General features: G+C 37.4%; 1 protein-coding gene across 1 annotated transcript in view; it reads right to left on the minus strand.

Moving 5' to 3' along the window:
* wdr36 (WD repeat domain 36) overlaps window positions 1-21,430 on the minus strand; it is a 55,064-nt gene that overhangs the window by 26,821 nt on the left and 6,813 nt on the right. The window contains exons 2-10 of the mRNA XM_003222992.4: window positions 14,750-14,777; window positions 13,714-13,814; window positions 12,460-12,577; window positions 12,229-12,361; window positions 10,998-11,052; window positions 3,692-3,824; window positions 2,993-3,168; window positions 1,611-1,731; window positions 1,067-1,132 (exon numbers count right to left, since the gene is read on the minus strand). Coding sequence (XP_003223040.1) covers window positions 1,067-1,132; window positions 1,611-1,731; window positions 2,993-3,168; window positions 3,692-3,824; window positions 10,998-11,052; window positions 12,229-12,361; window positions 12,460-12,577; window positions 13,714-13,814; window positions 14,750-14,777 — 931 coding nt within the window. The remainder of the gene's footprint in view (window positions 1-1,066; window positions 1,133-1,610; window positions 1,732-2,992; window positions 3,169-3,691; window positions 3,825-10,997; window positions 11,053-12,228; window positions 12,362-12,459; window positions 12,578-13,713; window positions 13,815-14,749; window positions 14,778-21,430) is intronic.

A 21,430-nucleotide genomic window follows, 5' to 3' on the forward strand; every position in this document is an offset into this window, starting at 1 on the left:
AGACAGGTAAACTATGGCAGGATGATGAGTCACTAACTGTTTTCATTATTCAGTGTTATTCAAACCCAGTATCACAACTTGGTTATACGCAGTATAATCACTTACTACTACAAAGATAACCACCTAAAGTCTAACCCTATGTAACCTTGAAGCCAACAGGAAATTGAAAGTTACCTGGGAAGGCGAATAGCTCGAACACTGTTTCCTTTAGATCGAACACTAACATTTAGGAAACACTGTATGAATACCAAGCATAAAGTAGCTGCATGCAATAACATCCTGCGGAAACTTACTGACAGAACATGGAGTGCAGACCCTAAATTAATAAGAACATCAGCCCTAGCCTTGTCTTATTCAACGGCAGAATATGCCTGCCCTATTTGGCACAAGTCTGTCCACACAAAACCGGTGAAAATAGCACTGAGTGAAACATGCAGAATAATCACAGACTATTTTAAACCTACATCTGGTGATAAACTCTACAAGCACTGGCACTGCCCCCCCCCCCCCCCCGATGTGCAATGGGAAGTTGCTGCTGTGAGAGAAATAAGGTTGAACACTGTGAAAGCCATCCTCTGCATGGCTATCAGCCTCCTCTCAGTAGACTCAAATCAAGGAAAAGCTTCATGAGAACCACCACTCCTCTTAATGTTCCTCCAGCAACAGCAAGAGTAACCATCTGGGCAGCTAAACCAGGAAATCCCAAATGGATGGTCCTCCACAAGGGTCTGCCTCCAGGGGCAAACAAAGAATGGGCAACTTGGAGGTCACTGAACAGACTCAGAAGTGGAGTGCGCAGATCAAAAGACAACCTGTCAAAATGGCACTACCTAGAAGAATCCTCCACCTTGTGAGACTGTGGAGCAGAACAAACGACTCAGCATCTGTATGCTTGCCCACAATTCCCTGCCTCATGTACAGAGGAAGAATTGTTGAAAGCTACAGACGATGCGGCCACTGTTGCCCGTTTTTGGTCAAAAATTATTTAGCTACTTGTGTTCCCTCTATTTTTATCAGTTTTATACTTATTTATGCAATACGTCTGATACAAAATAAATAAACTTACCACGTCCTAAATTTTTATTGAATCTTTCATGCACAGTGGAAAATGACTGCAAAGTGCTATCTTGGCCTGTAATAGGATGTATATAAGAAAAATACACTTAGTGGTCCTTAAATGTAAGTCATTGTGAAATTGTTAAATATAAAATTTTGTTTGGGATAAAATCAACTAATTTATGGTCATCAATCCATCTTCACTTCCCCAGTGAAGTGCAGTAGTATGACAACATTTCTGGCAGAGAAAAAACAACAACAATCTCCAGTTTAAACTGTCCAGTGTTCTCCGCTGCCATTTCATTGAAATGAAGTAAGATAATAGAAAATCAAAGGTGAAAATGTCAAACTCGGTTCATGACTTGGTCTGTACTTTTGGAGCAAAAGTAAGGTGAAATCAGTGGAAAGCCGCCAAATGGTGACTAATGCTTAATCAGCTGAAACTGAACTTCAAAATCAGATTAAATGTAGTAAGTTATCATGCAAAATGACATTACTTCCACCAAAACAAAATTAGTCATTTCAACAGAATGAGAAGCTGAAAGAATTCTCACCAGCACTAAGAATTTGATGTCCATTTTGCCCATGATACCTAATTTTTGTTGGAGGAGCACTGTGCCCCATTCGGCATCTCAGCAATCTCCCATTTCCACCAGGGCCATCAAAGATCCACACCTATTTGACAAATGAACAACCTTGAGAAAACTACAGAGGAAAGGAAAACAGTAGTTGAGGACTGGTTTCAGCACCAAAGGTCACAATGACGTAGACATACAGTAGCAATAAACTATAACTGTAGCACTTCATGTGGCAACAAACATCTGTTGCATTTAAGAACATGCAAAATCATTGACATTAGAGCTGTGAATGGGACCCCTAATATGGTTTGAGGACCAATCTGGTGCATGGATCTGGGTCTGGCTAAACTCAATCTAGACTTATCTGGCCCCGAATCTGAATGATGATTTCAGAACATGGATCAAGTCTTGTATCCCATTGACTTGCATGGGAAAGGCCAAAACACAATTTTTCCACAGAAACATAGAAAAATAGTAGATCCCAAAGAAGAGATTAACTCTTTCAGATAAATTGGGTTTTAATTCTTGGGACCTATAAAATCCACAACACCCCCTTTAACAGTGCAAATGAACTCCTGGCTATGCAAAAAAACTGGGCATTCTTGCTTCATATAGTATGACAGAGGTGTCAATGAGTAAAACTCAGCTCCTCCCTTAATCTCACCACACCTTGATGTTTTCTTTAAATGGTAATGTTAAGATGCACTGTCTGTCTTTTCTTCATTCGTTTTTTAATATCTGAATCTTTAGATCAGTCCAAAGTGTTTCAGGCTTTGCTGTTCCATTCAGAATCATATTGGTCACATCTTTTAAAATCCATGTTAGTGCACATGACCCCAAACAGCCGTGGGATTTGGAATTTGGCAAAATCAGTAGCACAGCCTTAGTCTGGATTACATTTCCAAATACTGCAAGTTTGCTGAAATGTGACACTGAATGTTTGTATGTAAAGCTGCATATCTTTATAACAATGTATTTGAACCAAATCCTGATGTCTGTGTACTCCAGTAGAAATGATTTAATTGCACCTGATTTCCCACTCCAAGCCCTGACCAGTTTACAACGGATCACTTCAGGTTCCCATTCAAAGAACTGATTGGCTTAGTATTCGGGGGGGGGGGGGGGGAACACACTTCTCAACATTTGAGAGTTTATTATGCAAGAACTTCTACAAGACACACCCTGGACATCCATCATGGAAATGCCAAGAAATGTGTTGCCACTTTAGGGAAAATTTTCAGCAAATACTAGATTTTTGTTCCAAAGAAAAAGAAGTCATGGATGTTAACAGCATTCCAAGATGAATCATTTATTAGTCATTTTAAGCATAAATTAAAACAAAAATATTCTTGACTTACCCTGATAGCATTATCTGAACTATTAGTAATGAGAAGTGGTTCTCCTTGGACAAAAGACATGCCTGCAATGGCTGTGGAATGTGCATTTCTCATCTGACCCAGGAGTTTCTTCTCTTCTAGATCCCATAACCCAATATGTCCAACTGGACTTCCAGCAGCCATAACTGGATGTCCATCTGATCACATAAAAGGAAGAAAAATAATACAGATTTTCTAACTTAGACTAAAATATGTCAGGACAAACAGTGCTTGAGGTGGTCAGAAAGCACAAACTTCCACTATTGGAAAGAAAAGCCAAAAACACTAAAGAAGATGTAAGCATAAATGTGCATAATTACATATGTGCACAAACACAGAAGCAGAATTAAGAAAGTTCCAGTTCTGATTGAGGGACTTCATTCAAAATTACAGTATTCTCATTAAGTTCTAAATCACAAAAATATATAAAGGTCCACCTAAAAAAATTCAGTGCATTACTTGAAGTTTGTCCTAATTCTGTCAAAGTATCAATCAAGTTAGACAAAACTGCATACTAGTCCTGGATTAATGATGATTTATATCAGTTGGCAGAGAATATTATATTAAAACTGTGTTTCAAGGTTTATGTTTTACATTTGATCTAGGATTGTTTTGACAGGTTATCTTGTGTAAACACTTTCTTGTCAATGTTACTACATTTCAGAATACACTCAAGGTTACCTGTACGGAATGATATTGCAGTTATGGGACCCCAATCTTGTTGAAATTTCATCAGCATTTCATCAAACTTAATATTATGCACTATGATGTGACCAGACACAAGGCCCACAGCAACAACATCCACAGCTGGTGCCTGAAGAAAAATTCATATCATTAAAGAGAAGCAAGTTTGATATCTTAAAATACAGAATCAATATAATCTATGAAGAACATGGAGATGCTCGCACTATATTTCTGTCCTGTAAATAGCTAATGTTCTGTACAAATCTCTTTGTTAAGGTTGGACTCATTACCACAATTCGTTATATTTTGGATTTCTCTTTTTGTTACCCATCCTCTACTTTCTATATCACCTAGCTCAATGAAGGGGTCTGAAAAAGTCAAAAGTTTGGGGTGAACATACTTAAGATCTTGCCCAACTATGTTACTTTTTCTAGACACTAAGCATGTTTAGTTTTGGTTTATTTTTTTATTTTTTATTTTTATTTATGTGAATTTTCAAAGAGAATACAATAAAAGTGGGGGAACATTGTGGTTTATAGGAAAGTAGGAAGTAGTGAGAAAAGTAATAAAGAGAAGAGAAAATAAGAGAAGAAGAAAATATATATAAAAAATGAATGAAAGATAAAATAAAAAATAAAAAAATAAAAAAAATAGGTGAGTTGGAGAGTTCTTTGACTTCCATCTTTATCTATATTGGATAATACTTTTAGGGGTTCCTCCCCTGTTTTTTCTGTTATTCATTTTTATCTAAGTTTCCCTATAGTCCACATTTTTTTTTCTTGTTGTTGTATTACAACCTTTCTATGGTTATGTTGACTTAATATACTTCTCCTTTACTAAGAATCTTAGTACAGGTTGCCAATCCGTTATTTTCTTTGGTAATCCTTGTTGTTTCGTTAACATATACGTGAGTCTATCCATATTCTTTATTTCCATAAGCTGAACAATCCAGTCATTTACGTCTGGTACCTTTTCTTGTCTCCAATTCCTTGCGTAGATGATTCTCGCTGCCGTCATCATATAATTTAATAGGAGGTCATCATTTTCTTTTATATTGTCTTCTGATATCCCCAATAGTAAGTGCTCTGGTCTCATTTGATATGTGATATTCAACATTTTTTGCGAGGTTCCATGTATCTCTTTCCAAAAAATTTTAACTTTCTCACAAGTCCACCACATATGGAAGAATGATCCTTGTTCTTTTTTGCATTTTCAGCATACCGTCTGTAGGGATTTGTTTATAAGTCCTAATTTTTTGGGGGTTATGTACCATCTATGGAACATTTTTATCCAGTTTTCCTTTAAGTCGTATGAGTACATTTGTTTCAATTTATTGTTCCATATGTTTTCCCATTGATCCATTCTGATTGTTTTTTTGATGTTGATTGCCCATTTTGTCATGCATTCTTTCACAAATTCCTTCTCAGTTTGCCATTCAAGGATTTTTTTGTATATCTTTGTTATCAGTTTTTTATCAGAATTCATAATTCTGTCCCAGAATGTTTCTTTGAACATAAATCCTTCCTTACTATCTTTTTTGTAATATTCTCTTAATTGTCTGTATTGGTACCAGGATACATTTGTAAAATTTTCCTTAATTTCTTCCTCTGATTTCATTTCCGTCACCCCACTCGTTTGTTTTAATATATCTTTATATGTGGGCCACTTCTTCCAACCTAGAAGTCTCCTTTGTCCTGCTTCCAGCGGAGAGATCCAGAGAGGAGTTTTTGGGTATATTCTTGCTTTGTATTTATTCCAAATTTTCATAATTGCAGATCTTATAAAATGGTTTCCAAAGATTTTTTCACGTTTTATTTGATCATACCATAGGTATGCATGCCATCCGATCCGTAAGTCATGGCCCTCTAATGTAAGCATCGTTTCTCTCCTTAGTGTCGTCCAGTCTTTAATCTATATTAGTGTGCTTGCTTCATAGTATGATTTTAAATCCGGCATTCCTAGGCCACCTCTCTTTGTTTCATCTATCAAGTTGGTGTATTTAATTCTTGCTTTTTTTCCTTGCCATACAAATTTAGTTAGATCTTTTTCCCATTTTTTAAAGATGGACATATTTCTAAGGATTGGAAGGTTTTGGAATAAATATAGCATTTTTGATAAAATGTTCATCTTAATTGCCGAAATTCTTCCTAATAACGAGAGCTTTAAATTTCTCCATTTTTCGAGTTTTCTTTTGATCTCTGTCCATTTTGCTTCGTAATTATTCTTCAGGAGTTGAGAATTTTTTGCAGTAATTGATATGCCTAAGTAGTTAATTTTGTTTGTAACTTGAAGTCCAGAAATTTCCCTTAGTTTCCTTTGATCAGCCTTATTAATATTTTTAGTCAGTAACATCGATTTATTTTTGTTAAGTTTGAAACCAGCTACATTACCGAATTTCTCCATCGTGTTTAGCCATTTCTTGATGTTTTCTACTGGGTCTTCTATGATGCAGATAAGGTCATCAGCAAATGCCCTGATTTTGTAGTGAATGCTTCTAATTCTAGTTCCTTTCAAATTAGAATCTTCCCTTATAGTATTTAATAAAATCTCCATGGCAAAAATGAAAATGAGGGGGGAGAGGGGGCATCCTTGACGGGTGCCTTTTCTGATCTTAATTTCTTTAGTTTTCAAGCCATTTATCCAAATAGTTGCCGATTGGTCTTCGTAAATAGCCTGTATGGCATTTATAAATTGGTGACCTAAATCTATTTCTCTCATTAATAGTTTGAAAAAATCCCAATTAATGTTATCGAAGGCCTTCTCCGCGTCCACCGCGAGTAAGGCCAATTCATTCTGGTTATTTGTCTCATAGTATTCAATGATATCAATGATTGTCCTAACATTGTCCTTTAACTGTCTATTGGGGAGGAAACCAGTTTGTTCTTCTTTAATCCAATTATCTAGAAATCCTTTCATTCTTTCAGCTAATATATTAGTGAATATTTTATAATCGATATTTAGAAGGGAGATAGGTCTGTAATTTTTCACACTCGTCGGATCTGTCTTTTCTTTATGTAGTATTGTTATATTTGCTTCTTTCCAAGAGTTGGGTAATTTTTCTTCATTGAGGATGGTATTCATCAAATTATTAAGGTGTGGAATTAGCTCTTCTTCAAATGTTTTATAGTATGCTACAGAGAAACCGTCCGGTCCCGGTGCTTTGTTTGGATCCATCTTTCTTATTGCCTTCTTTATTTCTCCCTCATTAATGGGTTTATTCAAAAGTTCTCTTTGTTTATCGGATATCTTCTGAAGTTTTTTACTCCCCAGATATTGCATTATATCTCCTCTTTTGATTTGATCATCTTTATATAAAGTTTTGTAGTAATTTTCAAATTGTTTTAGAATTTCCTTGTGTGTTTGGTAGCTTTTTCCATTTGAATCTATCCTAGTTATAAACTGTTTTTGTTTTCTCTTTCCTATTTTTCTAGCCAGCCATTTGCTTGGCTTATTTGCATTCTGAAAATGGTCTTGTTTTGCGAATTTCAATTTTTTTGCCAGTTGTTCCAATTCAATGTTATTTTTATGTAATCTCAGGAGATCTAGTTCTTTTTTCAAATTTTGATTTTTAGGAGTTTTTTTGAGCATAGTTTCTATTTTTATAATGCTTTCTTGTATTTCTTTCATTTTCTGGTTCCTTACTTTGTTTCTCCATACATTTTGTTTTATAAAATGACCTCGCATAACGGCTTTGCTCGCGTCCCAAACCATTTGTATTGACACTTCTGGGGTTGTGTTTATTTGAAAGTATTCTTTCAGAATAGTTTTACTTTTATCTATATCCTCATCCGATTTTAATAAAAAATCCTTTAATCTCAATTTTCCTGGTCTTTTTATTTCATGAAATGTGAATTGAATTGGGGAGTGGTCTGAGTGAAGTCTGGGTAATATTTCTATTTTTGATATTTTCGTTATTATGCTGTTTGAAACCCATACCATATCTATTCGAGACCATACCTGATGCCTCTCCGAGAAGAAGGTATAGTCTCTTTCATATGGGTGTAGGGACCTCCATGCATCTTGCAAATTTAATTCTTGCTGTAGATTTACAAAAGTTTTTGGAAGGTTTCCCCCTCTCTTCTTGTTATTTCTATTTTTATTTGTCTCTTTTGTTTTGTCAATTTCCGAATTTGTAACTCCATTGAAATCTCCTAGTATAATCAAGTTTTTAAATACCTGATCCAATATATAATCTTGTAGTTTTTTAATAAACTTTGTTTTTGGGCCATTTGGCGTGTAGATGTTACAAATTAATGTTTTTTTATTATCTATACACACAAATATTCCCAGGATTCTTCCCTCGTTGTCTTTGAATGCCAATTCTGCTGGTATCCCTTCTTTAACATATGTCACCACTCCCCTTTTTTTTTCGTTACATGAGGAATAAAATTCCTTACCTATACCCTTTTGAATTAGATATGAAATATGTTTCTGTGCTATATGGGTTTCTTGTAAAGCCACAATATCATACAATCCTTTTCTGATATAATTAAAGACTTTATTTCTCTTAATTGGTGAATTTAGTCCATTGATATTGTTAGAGTAGCATCTTATCGGTCTCTCCATCTTTCAGTTTTATCATCATTTCCTGATCCTCTACCTCTTCCTCTTCCTCTTCTACTTCCTCCAGTTCTGGAGAAATCTTCCCCTCTAGGGGGTTGTCCATGTCTGGGGATTCTTCTCTGGCTCTCATTTTATCCATTTTTTCTTTTCTTTCCTTTCCTTTCTCCCTTTGTGGTATTTTTTCAGAATCCATTTTTAATTTCCGATAAAAATCCTTAGCCTTTTCTTCATTAGTAAGCCAGAATCTCTCCTCTTTATAAGTCAACATGATACCTTCTGGTTGTTCCCACCGGAATTTAATTTGTCTCTTTTTTAATTCTTCTGTTAGGAACATATATTTCCTTCTCTTAATTAAGGTTGATGGTAAAAATTCTTTTAATATGGCTATTTTTTCCCCTTCTAGTAAATTGGTTTTTTATTGTTTTCTCTTAGAATGTTGTCTCTAGTATTTTTCCTTGTAAAATGAACAATCACATCTCTTGATACCTTGTTTCTTCTAGCATAGTTTGTAGATATCCTGTATACCCTATCTATCTCCTGATCTGTATCTTCATAATTATTTTGTGTTAACTCAGATGTTAATTGAACTATTATCTCCCTTATTTTCTCTTTACTTTCTTCTTCTATGTTTCTAAATCTTAGTTGGTATTCTAGGCTCTTTTGTTCCATCAATTCTTGTTTCAGCTCCAATTTCTGGTTTTTAAGTTCCAGATTCTCTATTTTAGTTTGGGTTTTCATTTGAGTCTTCTCATGTTTTTATTTCTCTTGTTTAATTTCCTGTATCTCCTGTTTCAAATTATTCATATCTTTTTTCATATCACCCAATTCTTCAGTGATCTCATTCTTCATGCACAGCATTTGCTCCTGGAACATTTTCTGGTACACGTCCTGTTTCTCCGCCATTTTCTGAACCTCTCTCATCACTTCCTTCATCTCCCTCATAACGTCTCTTAGGCTAATATCCTCTGAAAGCGAGCTCCTTCTTTGTATTCCTTTATCTTTATCCATCCTAAATTTAAATGTTGACATTTTCTCTAAATAATTTTTTTTAATTTTCTTATATTTCTTGTGTTTCCCTTTTAGTTAATATGCTCTTATGGTCCAAAGCCCCTTCTCTGTCCAAACTCTATATCCAGTCTCTCAATGTCTCCTCTACCTACCTTCCCGTCAATCCAATCCTTGTAGGTCAGCTGCTCTATTAATCAGAGTCTTTTCAGTCTTTTCAGCCTTTTCAGCCTTTCAGTCTTTTCAGACCTTCCTCCGTTCCCTCTATTCCTTTCGTCGATCCGCTATCCGCAATCCACACCCTCCAACCGATCCTCTGCTTCTCCGTTGCCTTTGTCGTCTTTGCTTCACTTTATCAGCCTATTACAGAGTCTCTCATTCTAGTCTGATTCAGCCTGCTATCTGGATTCTTTCTTTCCGACTTCTTTTTTTCTTATCTCCAAACGCAAATACTTTGCTCAGTCTGTAGTCGCCTTTATTATCTCTATCTTCTCTTAGATCACTTCCTGTTCTGCAGTCAAAGTTGCCCCCCTTCCTCTCTATGATCAGTGGGTGGCGGTTTTTCTTCCCTTCCGTCCCTTCCGGTGGACCCCTCCTCCTTTGTTAGCTTCACTTCCTCCCACCACGTGGTAGTTTTGGTTTATTGATGTTTTAAAAACTGGTTTGTGCTCAGGTTCGTTCTGCTAATAGGCTAAACTAAAAGACACACGTTATTTCAGCATTTGTGAGCAATAATTTAAGAATCTCAGGTGAAACGTATTACATTGATTGATCTTTAAAACAAGCTTGTTATATTTTAAGGAAACCTTTTTCTACATAAACATATTTAAGAATGCAACCTTACTTTATTCTCTCTCTGCTTACATCAGCAGAAATTTTCCTCTAAATTTATGAGGTCTAAATTTCATATAGCTTTATAAATCAATTATTAAAATGCTGGCTTGTGTTTAGTGGCACTCTAGTTACCATTTTAGAGTTCTTTAAAAAATGAGAATTATGTGCTCCTTTCTCCCTTGAAGACAACAACACAGCTGTGACATTTTGCATCAGTCGCAGGGCAGCACCAAGTAGTGTGCATTGCACTGGTCTAATCAAGAGGTTATCAAAACATTGATTACTAAGGCTAGGCTAATTGAGCAATGCTTATAATTGATGCATCAAATGGAGTTAAGTACTCCTAACCACTGAGGCCACTTGGGTCTCCAATTATAGCTGAGAATTAATAGGTGCTCGGAAACTATGCACCTGCTCCTTTAGAAAGAGTGTTATCTCATTCAAAATGTAAATCCAATTCCCAAACTCAAGAACCAGCTAACCAAAGCATCTCTATCATGTTCCGATTCAGCTTTAAGAATTAGTGGTAAGATGTTTTCAAAAGCTCAGAGTGTACATATATTAATTTTGCTATTGAAGCTAGTCACAACATCAGCACGAGGCCCTCCACATTTGCTGGAGCTGGGACACAGGATCCCAGTGAAAGTGGGAAACACTCAAATAAAATACCTGTGTTTTCTTTTTCTTTTTTTTTACTTGAGAGAACACTCTAGGTCTGCCAGTGTGATTTTGTGGTCAAAGTCTGCTGAACTTTGACCACAGAGATCTGCTGGAGGACCTAGAGATTTCTAGAGACACCATATTAAACAAATATGTGAGTTATCAAATCCATGAAAGTTAACTCAGCAAATGTGGAGGGCTGAATGTATTTTCAGTTCCTAAACCAACAAGTCACATTTACCTGTTGAAGGACTGTTACTCCTTCACCCCACCCTGGAAATGTATACAAGAGTTTGCTGGAGAAGAAGGGAAAAAAATCACAAAGTTTAATGGTATGGAACAAATGGCACTAAATTGAGTGTTACGCAAAATACAGCATTTGGTTAAGACTGCTAATTTTTGCTGCTGTGAGGATAGTGTTCAAACTATGGGAACTGAAATCCACCTTGAACACATCACCATCTTCACATTTTCCAGAGTGGTTGGCCTCCTCCTGATTTGGATTCTCTCAGGTGATTCCACTGGTTAAGCTGGTATGGAGAACTGTATACTTATTACCAATACTTTACTTGAAATAATAGTTTCTGTCTTCACACTTTGTATTCCTCAACCTGATGATCTCCGGTTTGCTGTACCACAACTTTAGTTATCCACAGTTCACATGGTCATTGCAACATATTGTACCCAGTCAGGAGCGGTTTCCTAGCATGTGAGGGCACACTTGAAATAAGTATCAAGGCTTGGCATAGCTAAAGCATAAAGATTTAAGCTTGCAAACAGATACTGATGCAGCTTCCACTGAAGAATGATTAAGCTATTCAGCAATGAAAGAGGATACAGTGCTGAGACTTCAGTCACATTAGATAACATTATGCAATGAAGCTTTATTGATCTTTCAGACTTGGTTTTGTGGAGATCCTTCAAGTCTCAATTTATCAAGGAATCTATGAGTTTTGAAAGGAGAAACAGTTCTCAGTTTACAAGCTATTTATTAGGCTCATAATAATTGACCAGAGCTTCACTATTTCTTCCAAAGTAGTTCAAAGAATATGCTAGCTGTTATACAGACATTTGCATTATAATGCCCACTAGTGAACTAATAGTAGTCAGCCTGCTAAAAAAATTCAGACACATAGTTTGGCTTAAATCTAACGGGAAGCTCATAGAAGCATTCGGATTTCCAGTCTCACTTTCCTGCAGCCTTCTCTGGTTCTAAAACTCTGCTCCAGAATGTTTCCTATCTTTGTGGAGTGGGTTGTTGTGGCGCTAAATATGCTCAAATTACTAACAGGATCCTTACAATGACAATTTTAAAATGGATGCTGTCCACATCAAGCAACATTCATTAATTTGTTTGCCCTAAGTTTATCAACATCTTTCAATCATTCAATTTCACAATTTAAAACAATGAGAATAAGTAACCAGGTCAATCAGTTTGTAATTTAATATAATGGGGACAAGTACATTCTTACTTGGATTTTATATTCCACAACTGTAGACTTCCTTGTTCACTGCCAAGAAGAATTTTATTCAAATAGGTACTCGGGTGCATAAGTGCAGAAACTCCAAACACAGTCTTATCAAAATTCAGCTGCATATACTCTTCTGCAAAAGAAAAAAAATGTAAGAAGTCGATGCCCACTATAAATATTTCATGTTTTTACGAATCCATAGTTATTCATGTAAAAAGTGCCAAGACTCACCTTCTGACTGCACATCCCAAATGATAAGAACATTGTCCCTATCAACAGAGATTACATGATCCCCAAATGGCATCAAAAGATGAATATCTGCCTTGTGTCCTTTGTAAGTACGAACAACCTAAAAATCAAAGTACTTTCATCAGATTAATAATGTCACATTTAGGCAATAATTAGTGTTAAGTACATCTGTATTGGATTTGAGAAACATAATATTACCTATGTAGCATCCTAATTGTATGCATTTAAAAAAAATCAAACATAAAGCCGGGGTGAGCCTTCTATTGAGGGGAAGGGAGCAAACTCTTGATTGTCCTAGCACATCTAGGACAATCAAGAAGCCCAACTGTAAGCAAAAACCACTTTCAACTTCATGATATATTTATTTATTTACTATATTTTTACCCCGCCCTTCCCACCCCAAAAGGGGACTCAGAACGGCTCACAATAGGCAAAATTCAATGCCACATTGAATGTTATAGCATCAAACATCTGCAATCACTCTCAAAACACCTCAAACTCCCCTAAAACAGAAACCAGAACTAACCCCCATTTCATTTGCAGCTGCTTGAGGTGGCGTGGGAGGATAGATTGGTGAAAAATTGGCCTATACTGTCTCCCCACCTGCCCATCACTCAGTCATTGGAGAATTTAACAGAAACCTATTCAGACAGGACAATATTGATTATATACTTAAAATCATGAATTTCAAACACATGTCTTGTGTTTTAATCTGTGTTCTGTGTATTTTAATATGTATTTTGTACAAATAGGTTTAACATGTGCATTTTATAGAATGCTTACGATGGCTATGTGTTTCTAGCTATGTTGTAGCCTGCCTCGAGACATGAGAAGAGATGGGTAAGAAAAAAATTACTATTATTACTATTATTTTCTGTAATTTAATAAACAGAATCCCAAGAAGTTTCCTTGCTGTACTTGTGCAGTTCTAAGACACGCTTTTTTCCTTATATAAAAATTGCTATAAATTGGATGTGTTTTAGAATCACGGGTGTATCTTATGTATTTTTGTTGGTGGTGGTATTGAAATTAGGGTACATATTACAATCAATGGTGTCTTGAAATTGAAGAAAAATAGTAAGAAAAAATATACATTTAAGATGGGATTTTGTTGGCAGGTGTACTATTATGATTAACTAAACTGAAACTTGGATACCACTTATATAATTTTGTTAACCACAAAAGATTTTAGGATATGTTCCAAATCATTCCACATTGTTTAATAACAGCACAAACCTCTTTGTTGCGAGCAAAAGCATGGAGAAGGCTACCACAGGATGCAAAGACCAACAATCTGTCAGCTGCCAAACATGTAATATTCTCTGGCAAAGCATTGCCTAAAAGATAAAGGGAAAACAAACAAAAACCAGTAAGTACCTTCTGCTTGCACAGCCACATACCCTTACATTTGCATCCATGTACTCATTCTTTGTATTCTAGCTTACACTTGAAAAATATAATGGTCATGTCTTATTAAGCACTTTAAAAATCTGCACAAGAACTTCAAATTTAAACCAGACTAGGCTCTAATGTGGTGGGTAAAAATGGAATTTTCCTTTGAAATATCAAATCCTAATCATTCATGATTAAACAAGTTATCTTTAGAAAAGCATCACATTGTGCAGGCGAATAAAAGGTGGATAATGTTGCTATTATTACCATATCTATATTCTTCCTCTTTGTATTTATTATACAAAATGTTCATTTTATTTGCAAAACACTGTATCACTCAGAAAAATATAGTTTTTCTAGACCCCACTTTATGGACTATTAAATGGTCACATCTTAGTAAAGGAAGCCAGACGTAGGTAGAGAGATGATGCAAGAAGCATGGAAACAAAGTGTGTATAAAGGGCCACCAAATTCAATAACAGAACCTTGAAGGGAGATTTATAAAATTTAATCACAGTACTATTTAACAACTTCTAGATTTCAAGGAATCTAGTAACTATGTGTGGTAAATTACAAATGGCTGTTATCCACAGATACAGTGCTGGCTGTTTTAAAATCCAGAAACTCCTGATAAGAAAATAAATTTATTTAAAATTGAGTTCTTTTTATACAATATTAAAATCCATGCATTTAATTATACTGTTCATATTTATTTCTAAATTATACAGCAAACTGATCCCCTATTTCTATTGTACATTTGTTTAAATAAGTCATTTTGTGACAGCACTTCATAAACTGTATAAGTTGCATCTTAGAATTTATACAGAAAAAACAAGAAAAATCCCACACCATTTGCACTGATGTATGACTGTATACTTACTAACAGCGACTATGCCCAGCTTCTTTACCTGCAATAAAAATATAATATTTTAGCAGCAAGCCTATTAGAAGCATTAAGCCAGCATCAGCAAGACAGTATTGTTTAAAAACACAGAACATACATTTATTTCTTTAAATTGTGTAGCTGTTAAACACCCAGAAATGTCAGGGAAATATCTCAAGCAGAACCTGCTCTGGAAAATGTCATGAGTAATGTTTATTTTTCCCCATAGTTGTTTTTCTGATTTTCAGCATTTGTAAGTTCTCTTGAAAACCATCTGGGTAGGAGCTAGAATTCCCCCTACAACACCTCTAAGCCAGTTCATACAGTCAAGGCCATCAATTTATTTTTTTTTAAGGACAAATGACTGGGCATGAGTGAAATACTACAGATTACCCTATACATTCAATAATGCTTTGTTAAATCACAGTCCACCAAAAGAGTATTCAAATGGCTTCCACCACGTGATTACATAGAGAAAGCGGGGGGACAACACTGCACAGAAAACTCCATAAAAACAGTGAATGACTTAGGCATACATCTTGAGATGCCACTATTAGAACAAGTATAAATAAGTGCTGAGCAAATGCTGAACTGTAAGTGGATGTCTAAACAAATTTATTTAGAATTCTAGTAGCAAAATAACAAAAAGCAAGAAAGAAAAAGAAAAAGGCTAAAAATGAGCCTAGAATCATCTCGTTGCTTTCCTGCTTTGTGGATTATACTTTGTCTCAAAGACAAGTTTTGGTTATAAATAAGAAACAATTAGTATATCACTGTAAATCTTGGGTGTAATTACAAAGTGCCAACTACTGAAAAGATACACCAGTGTTTTCAAATACAACTTTGTGTCAATCATTTTTCAGATACTGTACTTTATAAACTACACCTTCTTAGCAAAAAGCATGAGTAAACTTGTAATGAATTGTGTTTGTTACAGAAAATCTTCACTATTTATACGTGTATGCGCATTCCAGTTCACTGTCAGTTGATGGTAACTCCATTTATTGGGTATTCTTAGTCGGAATACTCAGAGGCGGTTTGGCAATTCATTTCTCTGAGAACTGCCAAAAAAACCCTCCAAAGTGTTCTCTTTTGCCCATGTTCCTTGGTGTTTTCTCTTTTCTTTCTTTTGCCTTGCCATCTGTAAACATTATAAATAGATATGTGACAGGGCAACCTGAGTTCTGTTACAGCAACTGTGTGGGGGCTGCAATATTTTATGACTCCTGGGATGTTTTCAAAGAATCATAGAATCATAGAATAGTAGAGTTGGAAGAGACCTCATGGGCCATCTAGTCCAACCCCCCGCTAAGAAGCAGGAAATCGCATTCAAAGCACCCCCGACAGATGGCCATCCAGCCTCGGCTTAAAAGCTTCCAAAGAAGGAGCCTCCACCACAGTCTGGGGGAGAGAGTTCCACTGCCGAACAGCTCTCACAGTGAGGAAGTTCTTCCTGATGTTCAGGTGGAATCTCCTTTCCTGTAGTTTGAAGCCATTGTTCCGTGTCCTAGTCTGCAGGGCAGCAGAAAACAAGCTTGCTCCCTCCTCCCTATGACTTCCCCTCACGTATTTGTACATGGCTATCATGTCTCCTCTCAGCCTTCTCTTCTGCAGGCTAAACATGCCCAGCTCTTTAAGCCTCTCCTCATAGGGCTTGTTCTCCAGACCCTTAATCATTTTAGTCGCCCTCCTCTGGACGCTTTCCAGCTTGTCAACATCTCCCTTCATCTGCGGTGCCCAAAATTGGACACAGTATTCCAGGTGTGGTCTGACCAAGGCAGAATAGAGGGGGAGCATGACTTCCCTGGATCTAGACGCTATTCCCCTACTGATGCAGGCCAAAATCCCATTGGCTTTTTTAGCTGCCGCATCACATTGTAGGCTCATGTTTAACTTGTTGTCCACGAGGACTCCAAGGTCTTTTTCGCACACACTGCTGTCAAGCCAGGCGTCCCCCATTCTGTATCTTTGATTTCCATTTTTTCTGCCGAAGTGAAGTATCTTGCATTTGTCCCTGTTGAACTTCATTTTGTTAGTTTCGGCCCATCCCTCTAGTCTGTCAAGATCGTTTTGAATTCTGCTCCTGTCTTCTGGAGTGTTAGCTATCCCTCCCAGTTTGGTGTCATCTGTAAACTTGATGATCGTGCCTTCTAACCCTTCGTCTAAGTCGTTAATAAAGATGTTGAACAGAACCGGGCCCAGGACGGAACCCTGCGGCACTCCACTTGTCACTTCTTTCCATGATGAAGACGACGCATTGGTGAGCACCCTTTGGGTTCGTTCGCTTAGCCAATTACAGATCCACCTAACCGTAGTTTTGTCTAGCCCACATTTTACTAGTTTGTTTGCCAGAAGGTCGTGGGGGACTTTGTCGAAGGCCTTACTGAAATCCAGGTACGCTACATCCACAGCATTCCCTGTATCGACCCAACTCGTAACTCTATCGAAAAAAGAGATCAGATTAGTCTGGCATGACTTGTTTTTGGTAAATCCGTGTTGACTATTAGCAATGACCGCATTTGTTTCTAAGTGTTTGCAGACCACTTCCTTAATGATCTTTTCCAGAATCTTGCCTGGTATTGATGTGAGGCTGACCGGACGGTAATTGTTTGGGTCGTTCTTTTTTCCCTTCTTGAAGATAGGGACCACATTCGCCCTCCTCCAATCTGCTGGGACTTCTCCTGTTCTCCAAGAACTCTCAAAGATGATTGCCAGTGGTTCTGAAATAACTTCCGCTAGTTCCTTCAATACTCTTGGATGTAGCTGATCTGGCCCTGGCGACTTGAATTCGTTGAGAGTGGCCAGGTGTTCCTGGACAACTTGTTTCCCTATTTGGGGTTGGATTTCCCCCAATCCTTCATCCATTCCATGTTGCTGAGGTTGAAGATGGCTTTCTTTTTGTGAGAAGACCGAGGCAAAGAAGGCATTAAGCAGTTCTGCCTTTTCCCTATCCCCTGTCACCATCACCCCATCTTCTCCTTGCAGTGGCCCTATCGCCTCCTTTTTCTTTCTTTTTCTACCAACGTAAGCAAAAAAGCCTTTTTTGTTGTTTTTTATGTCCCTGGCAAGCCTGAGCTCATTTTGCACTTTAGCCTTGCGAACCTTTTCCCTACAGGTGTTGGCTATACGTTTGAATTCTTCTTTGGTGATTTCTCCCCTTTTCCACTTCTTGTGCATGTCACTTTTGAGCTTTAGCTCAGTTACAAGTTCTTTGGACATCCATTCTGGCTTCTTTGCATTTGTCTTATTTTTCTTCTTTGTTGGCACAGTTTGCATTTGCGCCTTGAGTATTTCACTTTTGAAAAACTCCCATCCATCCTTAACTCCCTTGTTTTTTAATATTGGCGTCCATGGAATGCCGCTCAATAATTCCTTCATTTTTTGGAAGTCAGCTCTCTTAAAGTCCAGAATGCGTGTTTGACTTGTCTTAGTTTCAGCATTCCTTTGTATTGCAAACTGCAGGAGCACATGGTCACTTGCCCCTAAGGATCCAACCACTTCAACTGTATTGATCAGGTCTTCCACATTTGTTAAGATTAGATCAAGAGTTGCTGATCCCCTTGTTGCCTCTTCTACCTTCTGGACCATAAAATTGTCTGCAAGGCAAGTGAGGAATTTGTTGGACTTTGTACTCTTGGCCGAGTTTGTTTTCCAGCAGATATCTGGATAATTGAAATCGCCCATGACTACTATATCTCTTCTTTGTGCCTGTTTGGTCAGCTGTTGACAGAAAGCTTCATCAAGTCCTTCATCCTGACTCGGAGGTCTGTAGTAGACACCCACGACAAGGTCTTTTTGAGTCCCGGTTCCCTTGATTCTTATCCAGATGCTTTCAAGCTGGTTTTCCGGATTACAGTCTTGGATTTTTTCTGCAACGTAACTGTTTTTGACATATAAAGCTACTCCCCCTCCTCTCCCCTTTGTTCTATTTCTGTGAAAGAGGTTATAGCCCTCAATAGTTAAATTCCAGTGATGGGAGTCATCCCACCAGGTTTCAGTGATGCCTATGACATCGTATGTGTGGTGCTGTGCTAAGAGTTGGAGTTCGTCTTGCTTATTTCCCATGCTCTGAGCATTAGTGTAAAGACATGTAAGCCCCTGTGACCCCCCCTTGAGCTGTTTATTTGGGATTATTATGCTCTCTGTACTTGGTCCTTGCTGTGTTTGTGCAGCCCTCCGTTTAGCCTTTTGGCGGTTCCCTGTAGTCGTGGGTAATATAGTGTTCGCCAGGCTGTTGTTCCCCTCCCCCAGTGGATCTAGTTTAAAGTGCGCCTGATGAGGTTTGTGAGTCTGTGTGCAAAAAGATGTTTTCCTACTTCTGTGAGATGCACCCCATCACTTGCCAGTAGTCCATCCTCTTGGAAGAGTAGACCATGGTCAAGGAAGCCAAAATGCTCCTCTTGACACCATTTTTTGAGCCAGTTATTGACCTGTACTATTTTTCCGGCCCTTGTAGAGCCATGTCCTACAACGGGGAGGAGGGATGAAAAGATCACATGTACATTATACAGTTTTAGCTTTGTTCCCAGAGCTCGAAAATCATTTGTGACCACAGGAAAAGACCACAGGAAAAAGGCCAAACCATAGCTTGACAGATCAGCCTGTAAGACAACTACAGGCAGTCTCCAGGCTATGAACAAGACGGTTCGGTAGGTTTGTTCTTAAGCTGAATTTGTTTGTAAATTGGAACAGGTACAATTTAAAGTTTAACTCCAACCAATTTTGCTTGTTTGTTTTGGATAGCATAGGGGATGGTTAACACCTGTGGTGTTTGTTTTGCTGTTTGCCCCTCATTCATAAGATTTCACCTCATTTTCTGTCCCTGTGACAATTGCATCTTGAAAAGTTTGGACTGTCATGGAAACAAGGATTGGTGATAAAGGTTCAGTGAAAACATCTTTTCCCCATGAGGTTTCTAGGGATAGAGCTCATTTCACTTGCTGTTGTTTCACCCCCATTTGTAAATAGGAGTCATATATAAAGCAAACGTTTGTAACTTGGGGACAACATGCATATCTATAAACTGTAGCGTGAATATTTAGGTAAAATACGTAAATTACATTTAAACTACTATGAGGTAAAAGCAGCCTAGAATAGTTTGTTCTCTTCCACAGGCAGAATGACCAACAGAACTGAGGTAACATATATTTTAGAAGCCTATCTATTTTTCAGACTCGGGCACTAGACATGTGGTTAAGCTCCTTTCCCTATCCGTCATTCATTATGGACATGCAAATATATGTTTCCCAAAATCTGAAAAGTCCAAAATCCAAGAAACTTCTGGTCCTAAGTATTTCAGGTAAGGAAAACTCAACTTGCACTTTGAAACATGTTTATTTCTTCTATAGCTCTTCAGTGTGCCTTAACGGTTCAATCATCTTTTTATTTTTTCCTAATTGATTTATTTCCCTGTTGGATATATCATTTCTTGGATCTTTGGGGGATAATCTCTTGTTCTACCTTAAGGGTCAGCAAAGAGCAGTATTTGGGACCCATTTTTGTAACCTCCGAAGACCCCTACCTGTCCCCCAAAGTCTCCCACTCACAAATTGAAAGAATTTTGGACACGTTTTACCCTGAAATCATGCAAAATATTCTAACTCCCAGAGTACTCTGGACACCCATACTAACCTAAGTATCCACATTATGTTCTACTGCCATTTTCTCTTTTTTTAAAAAATGTGTAAAGATGGTATACAAAATATAAATGAAAATAAAAAATACATCAGATACACATAATATAAATACATCTATCTACCAAACCCATTGCCTTCCCCACCACCAGTCAAGGTGAAACTAATATCTCATAAAAACCTACCCTTATCTTTACATTAATAACTTTCCCTTTCTGCTATTTTAAAGTCTACTTTTATCTTCCTTTCTAAATATTCAAATGCAAGCCTCCATTTTCTAACTAAGTCTTCATTATTTCTTCCTCTAATGCCACTGGACAGCTTGGCCATTTGGATATAGTCTAATAATTTTCCTCTCCAGTCCTTTATAACCAGCTTTTTTCCTCACTTCCATGATCTTGCAGCTATAAAACTGTATTGACAAATTTCTATGTCTTCTTTACTATTTTTTTCCACCAAATAAACCTAAAAGGTATATTTCTGGGTATTTCTTGACTTTTTTTTACTACTCATTTTGTTTCCTTGATTACCTTTTTCCAGAAAGTTTGTACCAGCCTACAGGTTCACTAAGCGTGGAAGTAGGTACCTTGATGTATTTTCCCATTCTCAAAATGACTATGACTATGGGAAGAGGTACTTCCCTTCTTGTTGTTATTTTGAGAAAGTCTGCAGGTGAAACACCTCCATTTCAGTATCTCTCAAGGAGCCTCCAGTGGCCTAGGGGATAAAAGCCAACTTGAAGGTTGGGTTGCTGACCTGAAAGCTGCCAGGTTCGAATCCCACCCGGGGAGAGTGCGGATGAGCTCCCTCTTTCAGCTCCAGCTCCATGTGGGGACATGAGAGAAGCCTCTCACAAGGATGGTAAAACATCAAAACATCCGGGCGTCCCCTGGGCAACATCCTTGCAGACGGCCAATTCTCTCACTCCAGAAGCAACTCTGGTTGCTCCTGACACACACACAAAAGTATCTCTCAAAAGAGTGCCAGAGAGAGAAGTTATATCTCTTCTTGTCATGATTTTGAGAATGCACTGATCACTGTTATA

Source organism: Anolis carolinensis, chromosome 2 (assembly GCF_035594765.1).
Source record: "Anolis carolinensis isolate JA03-04 chromosome 2, rAnoCar3.1.pri, whole genome shotgun sequence".
NCBI classification, from domain to species: domain Eukaryota; kingdom Metazoa; phylum Chordata; class Lepidosauria; order Squamata; family Dactyloidae; genus Anolis; species Anolis carolinensis.